The following is a 14,521-nucleotide window of genomic DNA, read 5'->3' on the forward strand; positions in this document are numbered from 1 at the left end:
TCATAGATCGTGATTATAACAAGGAATATAACAGCGTTATAACAAGGTTATAATGAGCCAACTACGTCCATTGTGTTAAAAAGCCATCAAACACATTGCAATATTAACACGCAATTTCATATCGCATCATATGCTATGGTATGATATCATATCATATCACAAAAGCATATGATATCACATCATATCACGTCATATTATATCATATCTCATATCAAATCATTGCACCTTATATCAAAACGCTACCATTCTTGTGATTTAAACATCTAGAGCAAATTTGGGGAAAGAAAAGTTGTCTCCTCACACCATACACCGGTACCAATGTCCATACACTACACATCACTTCTGACGGTTGTTTTGAAAGATGGCGTCCAGACTCCAGACACTTTTACTCCGACATCCCTGTCTCGCCAGACCGCGGTCTTTGTAAGAAGTGAATAATAAACACTGAGAAGAAGAGGGTTATGGGGCCTTATCTGAGAAGAAACCTGGAGTGTGCATGGGTAGGAAGCTACCACTGCTTCAAACAGGACCCCTTCTATCTTGATGATAACCAGGGGGTAGCATGTGCACCTGCCATAGAATGTTTCGTCGTCAGCACCCCCCCCCCCTCCCCATCTCAGGCACACAAACCGGAAAAGGACTATACCACAGAAGGCCATACTAATTACGTACTGAGGCAATGAGGCCACTGCTTAGCTCAGCTGGGTTTTATGACGTAAATGGAGTACTTGAACTAAACGAAATGGGTTGAAGCCATTGTCTTCTGAAGATTTTATATCGCGGATATAAGCTGTAGATACCAGTTTATCAGCAAATAAATCAATCAGGAGTTATTGTGTGTTGTTTGAACAGGTGATGCACACGGTAATGATACTAACTGTTGATCGTATAAAGATTGTTAAATGTGATTGTGTTTTGCCAATTTCATTACTATTTTCGTGAAGTAACTCGCTTGTGAAATGTTAAGTGGGGTAACTACATGCCCAGTGCATGGCGTCCTGAAAGGAGGACTGGCTCACAACAAACATGACAAAGTCAGGGATTGTGGTTTTGACACGAAACAGTATACTCAGATGGATGACGTCTTCTGTGTGCGGTAAATTCCATCATTCTGTCTACCGTATGCGGGCGTCCTCAGTCCCACTGCCGCTCAGGACAGGTTCACAAGGCTCCGCACACCCGCTTGACCTAATGAACTCTTCCTGTATCCATATCTAGATTCCAATATTGAATACTGGAGAGACGCCAAGAACAGAAATTCGAAGTCCGCGGGGGTCTAGGTGTTAAATGTATTTTCTGCTGAGTCGTTTCTCCTAACCCGTTCTGGATGATGATACAGTATTCAGTAATCCGAAAATATAACCGATCTTTCCTCAAATCTGCGTCTGACCGATTACTACAGCAGAGCATGGAACAACCTTCAACTTTTCAAACGAACTTGGCATTTTTAACGTTTTATTTATCGTTCCTGACTCCGGAGTTTATACACATTGTCCTTTTGCGTCAGTACCAACCACTTAGTCGCGGGTGCACGCTTGCCAAGCCACAAGTTATTGCTAGCATGACGTCTGCAGCGGCCTATTAAGATAGGACTGATCCCGACAAGAGTTACAAGTCAAGTGCCCGGACGTTTACGACACTCAACATTCCGCATTGCGGCATACTGTGCGGGGTTGTAATTGAATCAGGTGATGGTGAGTAGGGCGACTCCCGTCTGGCTGCCTGCTGTTTGATGGTCAAGGCTAATATCAGGAAAAATGGAATAGAGAACAAAACGACAGCGACTCCCTCCCCTCGCAGTATTTTGAGTCTACACCCAACCCCAGTGGTCTGAAATACGCGTAGGTCTTGTATGTTGTCAACTTGTTTGCCGTTCCCCATGTTATTGTTCAGGGTACCCCCGATAACTTCTCATTGTACCTTAATTAATCTCTTAGAGCTCTTTTAGGTGTTGAAGCGAGAAGGAAACTTGCTATATGTTCTTTTGAAATCTACTTTAATATTACTACTTATTTGTATTAAAATAGGTATCAAAGTTCAACAAACGATGAAAACATGTACAATTGCAAGTTGCCAACCTTGCAAAGTGGCAGTCTGAATGAGGAGTGTTATTCACTCCTTTGCTTTATTATCTTAAGCCATTGTCGTACATTGATAGTTTGTTTAACTAGAAAGGGGAATATCAAACATGGCCAGGATCGGTCTCTGCCTTACTCCAGCACCTGTACACATATAAATATGTACACATTTCTTGAAATTGTATTTTCTTAGTTTATCTTGTGCGGAATTTGAAATATCAATTGGCGGTTTTATGCGTGGCCCATTACCATTTATGACGCACTGGTGCCACAAGTCGTACATCCATCAACCCTGCAACTCCAGTTACGCGAGTCATAACGTGAATTGTCACCCTTGAGGTTACAGCCTTCAGATGCCACTGGTCAGATTTCCTCTTGTGGAAGAATGATGACGTTTGTGTATACATTGTTACAGGTTATTGCACCGCAAACCATAATATTTGCGCGTGCTATTTACACTCGCTGAATTTCATTTTGTTCGAAGTTGATTGGGTCTGACTAGATAGCGAAAGACATTGGAAATCTAAATTCGAGAGTCCTTGACAAAATGATTGAGGCCGGTTGAAGCACGTTTTAGCACTACGTGCCAGGCCAATACCTCCGTGACCGGCGGCCGTGGGAGTATAGTGAGTGCTTCAGTTCCAGTAACCTGACGACGGCGATATGATCACCAAATTCCGCCTTAACAAGCGTCGGAAAGAAAGGCAAACAGGGGGTAATTGAGGATTGGCAGAAACCGGAGCCTGTGTGCACGCTCTAGTTAGTACACACTTAGAGTGTGTGTATCCGACTGCTGTATTTCCTTCCATCAAAACCTTAACAGGCCGATTATGGGTACATTTGAAGGATCTGAGGATGATGAGATAATCTCAGTTACGAGCACGTAAATAACGCAGATTGAATCCACATTGAACAGATTTAAAGACCTTGGCCTTCCTCACTTCCGTGCTGAATCCTACTCCACGGTTTGCGGTTGGCACCGAAAGGTCTGGACGTTCCCCCGACTACACAGCTGCATTTAAACCTTATCACGAGAGAGGGAAAGAAATTAAGTCCAGGCTCTTGTTATCGAGGGAGAGTACTAGATAACAAGTATTTGAACTTGGCAGGAATCCCATCCTTTCGGAAGGCCCAGGGCAGACCAACAGTGCACCTGAGGTCAGCTATAATGGCTGCTCTCCTACTTAAAACGCCCCGTTGGTATGGTAGATCATTGCTAATCATAGCCCCATGCGTTACTGATCGTTGGGTACCTTTCACACGAACATACAAGTGTTTATATGTGCATTATCCCTGAATGTGTAATTTACTGTGACCGTTTGCTGCGCTGTAGGAACCACCATCTGATGCAAGGCCCCTTACGTCTGCCCAGAATAGACCATGTAATGTTTGACAACAAATCATGGCTAAACGGCATTGTGCATAAGGCACGCACGCGTTTATGTCTGTCATGGTTTGAGCAAACGTCAGAAATAGTGATCTATAAATAAAGTATCTACAGCAATTAAGAAAACCTGACAGTCTAGTTTAGAAGCAGACGCCGTATAAAGACAAGGTGCTGACAAGTTCGTACAGTTTACATTGAGAGATTAAATTCATATATATATATATATATATATATATATATTTATTATTCTAAGACCCCTTATTACTAAGGCATCGTGGAAGTAGAATTACAGTTGATCTCAGTTAAGATATTTATAAAATGGAGTTGGGGAGTTGGAATCGTTTGCGCTTTTAATTTAAGTGTGTCCCGTTGACCTCTACAAAAGAGTCTGGAAAATGTTCCGTTTAGTTTACTCGGGCGGTGACAGTGCTAGTGAAAGGTGCAAGATGTTCCTGTTCTTCTTATATACTCTAACGGAGGCTTCAGTTGAAAGGAACTTCAGTAAGAGTAGGCGCTTCGACAAGACGTGACAGATTGTGGAAGATTGTGAAACATTGCGCTCTGTGGTCAAGTTCAACCTGATATCTGTACATGAACCCAAAATAGGACCAGATCCTTCAGAGTCGGAAGCTGGTGTCAGACACAGGGCGATAGGACCGGGACCTTGGGTCGTGTCTGATCTCTGCACTTTACCGTAAGACAGACAAGAACCTTTGGAAGGGTAATAAATTTGCGACCTTACTTGTCATTGGTGTGCATTCTCTGCATAGTTAAGGGTCACAGTCATCACACGATCGTCGTACGATCTCAAACTGAAGCAATTCTTGGGATGGTCGTGCATGCGTCGTACGACATTCAGCTGGAAACTGTGTCGCACGACATTCAGCTGTTTGGTTTATACTAAAAAGGCTGCTAACGGTTCTGTCAATTTCATTGACATCAAAATCGAACTACGTACAGCCTACGTCGACAGTGATGGCCGCGATGTGATGACCAACAGTATTGTATGTTTTTTTCCCACGAACGATGGCATTTGTCTCAATATATAGAAATGTCGCCCAGCCGAAACCTGCATGTCAGGCGTCCACGATAAATCTCTATTACTGGGTAGTTTACCGCTGTGTGCGTCTGTGTAGTACACACGAGCTGTGCCGAAGGGAACCCGACCCTGACGGTTCACAGCGGTTGACTGCGAAATCTGTGACCTGCGAACATACCATCTTATCTGTCGGTCGTGACGCGGCGCTCCGCCGGTGAAAGGTGGACAATCGACCGCCTTTCTTCTCAAGGGCTGCCCCTTTTAACTTACAGTTCCAATTGTTATCTTGTTCTGGATGGCTGTTAAGTTGTCAAGGGACTTCATCGATTTAACTCAGCGTAAGAATGTGGTGGCAAAACTGAAAGTATTCGGATTAACGGTGACAAAACTGATTGGCACTTCTCACATCGTTGTGTCGTATTTTCAGCATTTATAAAGAGAACAAAACAACCCGCACCAAAGTCACTGTCTTTTCATTTTCTTTTTCATTTTAGAGGAGAACAAGCATAATCTATGCGTCAGAGTAGTTTTAGAACCACACGTCATTAGATTAGTATATGTTAGACGATCTGTCACACTATGTACATGTACTAATTGTATAGATCTCTTACGACTTTTATATTTCTATGCTTGTAGGTGGCCCGATATTGCATTATAGCTTAGCATTCATTCATTCATTTATATCGGAAACCAGAGTGAGGTATAAACAAAGATTGTAGCTTTTCTGCATATTCATATGATGAAGTGATGTTGTATGTTCACTTCCTAAATGTCGTTTTGCAATGCAGTAATGTTGATCTATAGAGATGAACAGAAAAGTGACTTGAAATATCGTTACAATCTCACATCAGTAGGATAATCAGCAAAAAATCGTACGTCATAATTAGAAAGAAATACAATACATGTATCATCAAAGCGCCGGCCGTAAAACCTATGAACAAACGCAATTCCGTTTGAATATGTTAAATATATCTATCTAAACGTTTATATAATGGAAAATAAGCAAGAGGTAGAAATATGATCACCGTATATTATATAATAACTTCCGATCGTTGAGTTTAGTCAACTAATACAATATGGTATTCTGTACTTTACAGCATGAACCCAGCAATTAACCGCTTGCTTTGCCACAACAAGAAAACTTGACCCAATTAAAACAGCATCCGTTTTCCCTCTTGTCACCAAGCAGCCATTGTGGGAGTGGGCCGCTGACGATGTCGGCAGAACAGAACTCACAACAAACCGCGATGTTTACATTTGAGGCATTCTAGATCATCTTGTAATCATCACTGGCTCGTTAATTAACTATCGTGTCTGGGGTTTGTTTACGATGTCCTGATTAGTCACATAATCAGTGCTAGTTTTACAAATGGGTAACGTAGATAAGACTCATGGGTTGCTTACCGTTGCTAGAGAATAGCACACCATGAGACAACTCAAGATTTTGTAACTCTAGTGATCTCCAAGCAGATGTCTCGTTTTGTACATTTTCCTGGATTTTGTAACGCTGTTTACAGATGGCCGACCAAAACAAAACGCCAAAACGCCCAAAACGTCTCGAATCAATCCCCGTTGCTACATCTGCTTGGAGATTATAACTATTTACTCCAGCAACCCAATGATAGAGCCGTGCTCGTATCTTCCCATACACTTTGGTCAGAAACACCTTGTATAACATTATTTACACGGGTTCACAGGAAAATATTCCCTCTTCGCCGCATTTTCTAATGACATGTGTATATCATTTCACTTCATGCCTTTGAATTTACCTTGCGGTTAAGCAGCTTGGCCGACTGGGCATTTATTGAGGCACGAACCTCCGTTTTTCGTTTTTCTGTACTGGCTACTACTGCTAACGTTTCTCCGATTCTCTTCTCAAGTACCTCACTGAGACTGGTTGAGAAGACTTTAATTGGTTTTCACAAAGTTTGCAGACTTGCCAAAGTGGGCTGAGTGGGAAAACCGTGCAAATAGGCACGTAGCAACGAAAGTCAGACGACGTTTCGCAAATATGTCGTTGTACTTTTGGTATTTCGGTCTGAATGGCCCAACATGGCTCGGTGCGTGCCCCGTGTCCCAGCTGGTTCCCTTGTCTTCCTCACAGGTGGTCCGCTACAAGGCGTCCCTTCTTCTATCAGGTTGATGCAACAAAGATGTACCCCGTTGCCATGACGACGAGCTAGCACGGATCCAAGTATGCCGTGGCCGCGTGTTTGAGGAATCCCCTGTATTTGGGACAGTGCAAATATTTACAGAAACTCGTCTTTTGAAATAGACCTGCTGTTCCGTTGAACTCGAGCAGGAAGGGGGACGAGGTTGTGCCCCCAATGTCAGCCTCCCCATCCTCCCACACCTCTCGTTCCCACGACTCGGCGGCAACGGTGGGAGTGAATGTCTTCTATATCAGGAGCACAAACGCCGTGATGATGCTTTATTCACAGACACAGGTGATACATGTACGTGTTAACGCTGATTTCGGTAGCCACTGTCGGGTTTAAGACATGGCTGTCAACCGTCCAAAAAAGTTCAGGGTGTGCTCAAGCCAAGATATGGCGGGAAACCCACACCTGGCACACCACGTCCGTGTTGAAGAGGGCGGCACGAGTCTGTAAATAAACATGGATGAAGTCAATTGTCACAGTGCGCGACCTGAAGTGACAGGGCGTTCGCAGGCGCTTCCCAGGCGCTTTCCCGTGACCGACTGAGACATGTATAGCGCTACACTGAGGATGGACCTCATTTGCTGCATGAGTCACGTGACTCCATTTTGGAAAAAGACTTGTGCCGTGTAGTTGAGGTTATGGATGTATGAAATTCTGTTTTTAACCGTATCATCTGGTATCCATATCTTAGTAACAGTTGTGACTTGGGTTAAGCCTTAGTCTTAACCAGAACGCCCGGTATGGTAAGACAAGAATTCTCCCCGGGCCTCTACGTGCTAAATCTTATCGTCTGCAATCCTTTCGGATTGAACCGCACGATTTGTTCACACGGCGCTCTGGTTGGAAATATAAACAGATGTCTGAGCTTACGAAGCTCCTCGGGAATTCTGAGCCAAAGGTTGTGCTGTATTTAGAGAAGATAATAGCGCGGTTGTCACTCACTCACTCACTCACTCACTCACTCACTCACTCACTCACTCACTCACTCACTCACTCACTCACTCACTCACTCACTCACTCACTCACTCACTCACTCACTCACTCACTCACTCACTCACTCACTCACTCACTCACTTTATTTTTACAAACTCCATTTTTATATCCTTAAGTAAGTAAATGTACTCTCCAAGAAAGGTTAGCCTCACGCTGTTTTTTTGACGTTTTAAAAAACTTTTATAGTCTTTTTATTGGGCCTCGAGACATCATGAAAGAGTACAACATAGAAAGCCGGATAAAAATTACTAAAAACGTTAAAAAACAGACGTAGCCTAACCTCTGCTTTGAGAGTAGGAATATGTTCAAGTTTAAATTTGTTTCTTTACAGTAATCTTCATTCATTGTTTATGTTTCTTCCAGCGCTTACGGTGAAGTTTCTGACTCGAAGATTTATCAATGAATACGATCCTAACTTAGGTAACGTCTCACCCTTAATTCTCACAGTCAACGTTTTTTGCATTTATAGTTTTTTAAACTTTTATATGATTTTCAGTCATGTATTAAATGTAATGCCGTTGGATTGATGAAAGGATTTTAATGTCTACAGAGGACACATATACAAAAGAAGAGTCGGTAGACAACCAACCTAGTGTCGTCAAAATAATGGACACAGCAAAGCAGGTATGTAGTGTTTGTTATGTCTGTAGGACCGTATGTTCAGACCTTTTTAACCTGTAGCATGTTAGGTCAAACTTTGGTCTTCTGTCCCCCGCGGCCCTGACACTGATTATTTCATGTTTGGTGCAAAGATGAAAGCTATATTGGTTAGAATATTAACACAACACAGAAACTGTTTAAGCGAAAACTGTACCTTCAATAGCAGACCACAATAAATGTTGCGTCGGCGAAGTCTAACTTTGTCCTGTTTGTTTAGATACACATGCGGATGTCTTTGATAACGTATCGGCAGTATATAGGCGTTCAACGTTTTCACTTAACCATGTGTTGAATATATAGGGATACGTGGTTTCTTGCAGTTGATATCGTGTTGTGTAATTAATCAATTACTTTGAGACTTCACGCATAATTAGCCGTCGGGCATGATTTTTGAAAATAAAACATTATATTATCATCTTTTCCCAAGCGCTGTATGTGGTCGACATTCGCGAGCGCATTGATTTTCGTGTCCAAGAAAAAAGGTTGCTACCATAATGTAAATTGTACAAAGAAGCTGCAAAATGTCGGAAAATGAATTCCAATGAGCTTCCAAAATCAAGGAAAAATATTTAAAAAGATAAAAATGTGTGTTCAGATGTGTTTTCAGGCTTTGTGACAGCTTATATGTCATAACGAAGGTAACTTTTATTTCGCACGCTCGCGTGAAAAATTTGGGTACCCGTAGAATGTCACCAATATACTAGTAATCAAATCAGTATGGCCTAAATGTGCTATCTATCTGTTTGTTTCTACAGGAACCAGGAAGTGGAAAGAACAGTGACCGGTATCTGCGCTGGGCAGACGCCTTTATCGTCGTTTATAGTATCAACAACAGGTAGGCACACAACTAAGCATGGAATACATTATGCCGCAACAGGCTAAGAAACAAAAATACAAGAAGTGGTTGAAATGCTGCTTTAAAATACAAAGCTATTTTATCTATCACTTTTTGGTCACTAACTAATGTAGGCAAATCCTACTTCCCAATATGAACTGCCTAATTGACACACTCTCACCTCACCTCACCGGTCCCATAGCCTCACCGGCCGTAGGGGCAGCACTTCCATCAACATAAGTGACACACTACGTAATAGTATTACGTATCCATATCTGTGAAAGGTCAACAATAATACTACAGGATAGAACTAGTGTTAGTACTACAAAGAAGGAACAAACAAGCCTTTGATGCATTGACGCTATGTAACTGCTATCTTTACTTTACGACCAGAAGAATTGACATATAAGCATATAAAGTATTCATTGTTTATTTGATGTGGTACCATTGATGACATTACTCTGTTACGGTAGGCTGAGTTTTCATGAAGCACGTGACTACCTGGAGGAGGTGACGCAACAGAAGCCGTCCCATCAGCAGTACGAGCCGCCCGTCATCGTCCTGGGGAACAAGACAGACATGGAGAGATACAGGTAAAACTGGGGGGATGGTGGTGCAAAACATATCAAAGGAAAATTGAAGGAGGGTTTCTGAATGCCATGGGTAGTTTGATCTCATATTACCGCATGATAGGTAGATTTAGGTAGCCAACGTCAAGGAATATTGTTACTAGTATTGCCAACATTCAAGACATGGACGTTACCCATTAAAGACATCGCACTTAATGACTTCCTGATACCTCAGTCCCTGCCGTCTTGATTACACCAAATGTCTCCCTCACCGCCGTTCCAGAAGAAACACTAAGGTCAAGGGCGCTGACCTCGCCACATTCGGGGCAGACGCGAGACGTGTCCGGTTCCAACCGGTGTGTTTTGGTGTTTAGAAAATAATTTGTACCCAAAACAGTCATCAAGAATCTGGTGTGGACTATTACCGAGACAATTGGGACCAACTAATGCCGCAGCTTGACTTTAAAGACCGGACTCAGTTTGGGCGATTACACCTCAAAACAAGCAAACCCCCTCCCAAGCAAACCCTATAATCGTCTAAAGCGCAACGTGTATACGTTTACAGAATTCTACTTGCTTGGTAGACAAAACTACCGAAGTCGTCCACTTAGAACCCGTGCTTGAGAGATTCCTAACCTGGGGTAGCACAAATATTACAGGCGCCAAGATATCGGTCACAGACATTTTGTCGACATATTCTATACGTCTGAAGTTTAGCATCTATCTATATACACTTTTATTCTTTTGGCGATTGTGGTATTTGACAGAGTGATCTCATGATTTTTTTGCTTATTTTATACAATAGTTAAACAGACATGCCTGGAACATTTTGTATAACGTTAACGTTATCATACTAGTCCTCGGACTGCGGCATCACTATGACAAGACCAGCAGTCCGATGTCAAATCCTTTAAAAGGTTCTAGATCTATTGGATCTCCGTGACCTGGCGCGGTGGGCGCGCTTTGACTTCAAGTTCAGGGCCAATGTAAAGTTTGCTGATACCCCCAAAACGGGAAATACTTACACCCACCTCCCCAATTTTATCGCCTCATTTACAGATGCCTTTCTCAACCGGTCAGGTCAACTTCGCGACCCCGCTAACCCCGGCAGCCGCCGCGGCTAGACGCCGACTCCGGCACGCTCAGAGCCATGTGATGACAAAAGTTTGGAAACCAGAGATGCGAGTTGATAGATGTGGCAAAGACCGACTTAAAAGACTTTGTCGATGTCCATTTTTGGGCTTTTTTCGTCTGGCTTTTTGTAATTCTTGGAAGTTTACAATGCCAAACGTCACACTATAGCTTCGTGAATAAGAAAACTTTACTGCATTTGATCTTGTTTTTTTGTTTGTTTTTTTCTCGCTCTGCGTTGTATGTACCACATCCTCCTTCTCCAAAGGCTTTGATATAGCTAAGCTAGTGTGTCGCCAGAGCATAGTTACTGGGTACTTTTTTTAGAGTACGCTTAAAAGTATATTAACCCTAAAGGTATGAAACTGTCTTCTGAAGAGAGCCTCTACTTTTGACACGGAACGATGTTTGGGGCCGTCTGTTATCTTTTAGGTCCAACCGTATGGCTTTTCTAGGCGGCTTATGGTCGGTCTGACTGATGTTTGAAATCACAAACTAAACACTGGTTCTGCGCAATAACACTGAATGTGTTCGCCGAAGAGTGGCTTCAGTGCCAATATTCGGCCGTCCCGTGTCAAGTCCTAAACGACACAAGACAAGCTTGTCGACTTAAGTGAAACAGAACGTGTTTCGTATATCCTCTAACACGTACTTTCCTAAATTACCTGCATGTAATGCAGGTTTAGTTCCAGTAGCGTGGGAATTTGTGCACGTGGAAGGGGGCTTTCCGACAATGTATCTTGTTAACGGATTGTGCGATCGCTACGATATTTGGTACATGGGCTGGTGGTGGTCGCCTGACACTCAGGTTTGGGCTTCCTGGTGTTTGAACTTGACATTGCAGGTTGCTTTTTTTGTGTTTGGGGGGCGTTTTTGGCACTGTATGTCCTGAACGATACGCGCAATTGCGACGATTTTTGGTGCCGCATGATGGGCGTGCGGTTGTTGCCTGTCGTTTGGGTTTGATTTTGGGCCTCCTTGTGTTTGAACTTGACACGGCAGGTAGATTTTTGTGTGTGGATTGGGCGTTTCCGGCGTTGTATCTCCAGAACAAAAAGTGCGAGCGCGATGATATTTTTTGTCTTGGAGCTACTGTAGTTTTAGTGGGGCCAGTTAACGTGATAAGGGTAGCAAAGCAAAGCGAAAAACCTTTTAATTGAACAGTGTGGATGTGAATCTCACAAAACAAATGGTTTTTAGAGAACATCTAGATCTGTAAATCATATTTGACGGGAATACGCGAGATAATGCCGACAGAAATGATATCGTTTCCGACAGGCTAGCCATCCACAAGCCACACACAAGCCCGAGTGTGTGTATACATGACGGAAGTCTTTTCTTCACGTGACAAAGGGAAAGACAGACTTCACACAACGTTTTCTATATCGTTTGTCTACAGGCAAGTCAGCAAAGCAGAAGGCAACTCCCTAGCGTCTCAATATGGATGTTCCTTCTACGAGGCGTCGGCTGCCGGCGACTATGAAGGTGTACAAAAGGTATTCACGCTTTATTTTTTATGCAGACAGTCCACGTAGAGAAACATATGTTGTCTTTAGAAGAATCTGTAACCGAAGATTAGCATTTGGGTGCACTGTTGCCTAAACACCGCAGGTACAATGAGCCATGGCTGTAAGTCTGTAAGACGTCCCAATCTGGCAAAACAAATATGGAAAGGGGAACTGTGGGCCAGGTAATTAGCAAAAACATGATTGGGCACGACATACCGGCAAAGTTCGGTCAGAAAAATCACCTATGGCCTTAGCGTGCTGTTCACATTGACAACATCAATTTATGGGGACAACTCCTAGATACTAACTTCTCTCTTTGAAATATAATAGTTACTTGTTGTGATGCATGTAGTTTTGACTTTATGTACATTCCGAACTTGTATTGCTAATATAAAGGCAAAACGAAGTTGCGACTGCGAAGACCTGATTGGTAAGAGCCCAGTCAAATAACTTAGTCGTACGATCCCAAACCAAGGGTATTCTCGGGATTGTCGTGTATACGGCGTACAAAATCCAACTGTTTGTCCAAAATTACTGAAAAGACTGTCTGATTTTTGTCAGTGTTGGTTCTGTCACAATGTTCAGAGTCTTTTTGAAAATTCTACATCAAAGACGGGGCGGCCTAAGACGAATGTGACCGCACGGCGCCGTTACATTGTCCTTTACGTAAGAAATGTGTGCAAATACTTATTCGCTAGGTTGTCTTTATTTCATGTGTAAAATGCAATGCCATTCTATATTGCTTCCTCAGGTCTTTCATGGGGCGATACGTGAAATCATGCGGGAGAGAGAACGGAACATGCCGCTTACGCCTCTCTTCATATCCGAGGACAAGTCGGGTCTACCTACAACAGGAGCGCGCTCACCCGCCCCGAAGAGAGGAGGCAAATCCAAAAATGTGCAGAAAAAAACATCGCCGGGATTCAGATTTTTCAATATTTCAAAAATATTTTAGAAACTATATTTATATATGTATATATATGTATTTTGACTGTGTAGACTATGTATTATGCTGCAATCGGAGAAGTGTTAATATGTAAAGCATATCAGTAATCATTATCATCAGGAATTGCACAGTAAGCGCACGAGGCACGCACAACTTATGACATGTCGCATATACTTCACAATATTTCAAACTGAGTTACAAGAGATGCATGTACAATGTATGTAGAAGTGACCTTTTAACGTGACGAATAGAGATTAACCCAGCCCGTTCCGGTTTTACATATTTCCAAAATGAGTATCATTCGTAACAAAATTTTTATAGTCCACCTATCTAGGTACAATTTAGAAACGCTTGTTAGTCTTTACAGCCTACCAGTATCGTTCGTTCGTCCTACCAGTATACGAGTGTATAAACATTCGATTTTGGCGTCGAATGGCCTAGTGGCTATGTTAGCAGACACGATATCAAGAACTAGGTCATAGACTCATAGGTAAATGTTGTGTCCTCGGGAAATGCAAATTACACGACTGTCCTAACTCGGTCGGTGTTAAAAATGACTTCGGAGAAGGGCTGGGCTTGGCCTTATAATGGTGTATACAAGACACTGTGGATAACAAGCCAGCATTGCGCCAATGGACTCAAACGTGCTATTGGAGTACATTTACCTACCTTACATATTCCACACACAGTGGAGGGGGGTGGGGTGTATAGTGCCACAGGATAAGGATACCTTGCGCTACGTCATTGAATAAAATCCATGTGCACATAGATTTGTAGCCCTTTCCATATGAAATGCCAGCGACAGGAAATTGGCATTTTGTTCTGTGCTCGTTCAGAAAACAATTACCTCCCAGACATGATATATCTGTCATTGGCACCCAATTTTCATCCACGTTCTTTCCCTATACAGGAATTTTGCCTGAATTTAAATCTTATCAGTGTGCTGATGGGCAATATGCAACAGCTGTACCATAATAAACACATGTATGTTACATGGAGTGGTCTGTGCACTTTTCCTCATCTTTTATTTGTCTGCATCATATTGTTATCAGAGGAACTTACTTTGGATAGGCAAAACAACTACAACCATTAGTGCGTCAATGTAGGGAAGACCACCTGGAAGAACATCGTGTAATACAAAAGAAGCAACTCGATGGATTCTCTCAAGTCAGCCGTTTCAACAACGCCCACGATCTCTTATCAGTGACTCAAG

At 42.6% G+C, this 14,521-nt stretch overlaps 1 protein-coding gene across 1 annotated transcript; it reads left to right on the plus strand.

Annotated features, from left to right (window-relative positions):
- The first annotated feature begins 7,976 nt into the window (after nucleotides 1-7,976).
- LOC118406821 (ras-like protein family member 12) lies at nucleotides 7,977-14,300 on the plus strand. Its single transcript, XM_035807166.1, has 6 exons — nucleotides 7,977-8,079; nucleotides 8,210-8,283; nucleotides 9,075-9,154; nucleotides 9,628-9,747; nucleotides 12,254-12,350; nucleotides 13,114-14,300. The coding sequence occupies exons 1-6, from the start codon at nucleotides 8,010-8,012 to the stop codon at nucleotides 13,315-13,317; spliced, it is 645 nt and encodes a 214-aa protein (XP_035663059.1). The 5' UTR covers nucleotides 7,977-8,009; the 3' UTR covers nucleotides 13,318-14,300.
- The last annotated feature ends 221 nt before the right edge of the window (nucleotides 14,301-14,521 follow it).

This window comes from Branchiostoma floridae, chromosome 2, assembly GCF_000003815.2.
Source record: "Branchiostoma floridae strain S238N-H82 chromosome 2, Bfl_VNyyK, whole genome shotgun sequence".
Classification (NCBI taxonomy): Eukaryota; Metazoa; Chordata; class Leptocardii; order Amphioxiformes; family Branchiostomatidae; genus Branchiostoma; species Branchiostoma floridae.

Coding starts and splice junctions, on each gene's coding strand:
- LOC118406821 (XM_035807166.1), top strand. CDS start 8,010: ATGTTTCTTCCAGCGCTTACGGTGAAGTTTCTGACTCGAAGATTTATC. Junction 8,080..8,209: donor TGAATACGATCCTAACTTAG/GTAACGTCTCAC, acceptor TAATGTCTACAG/AGGACACATATACAAAAGAA. Junction 12,351..13,113: donor ACTATGAAGGTGTACAAAAG/GTATTCACGCTT, acceptor TTGCTTCCTCAG/GTCTTTCATGGGGCGATACG.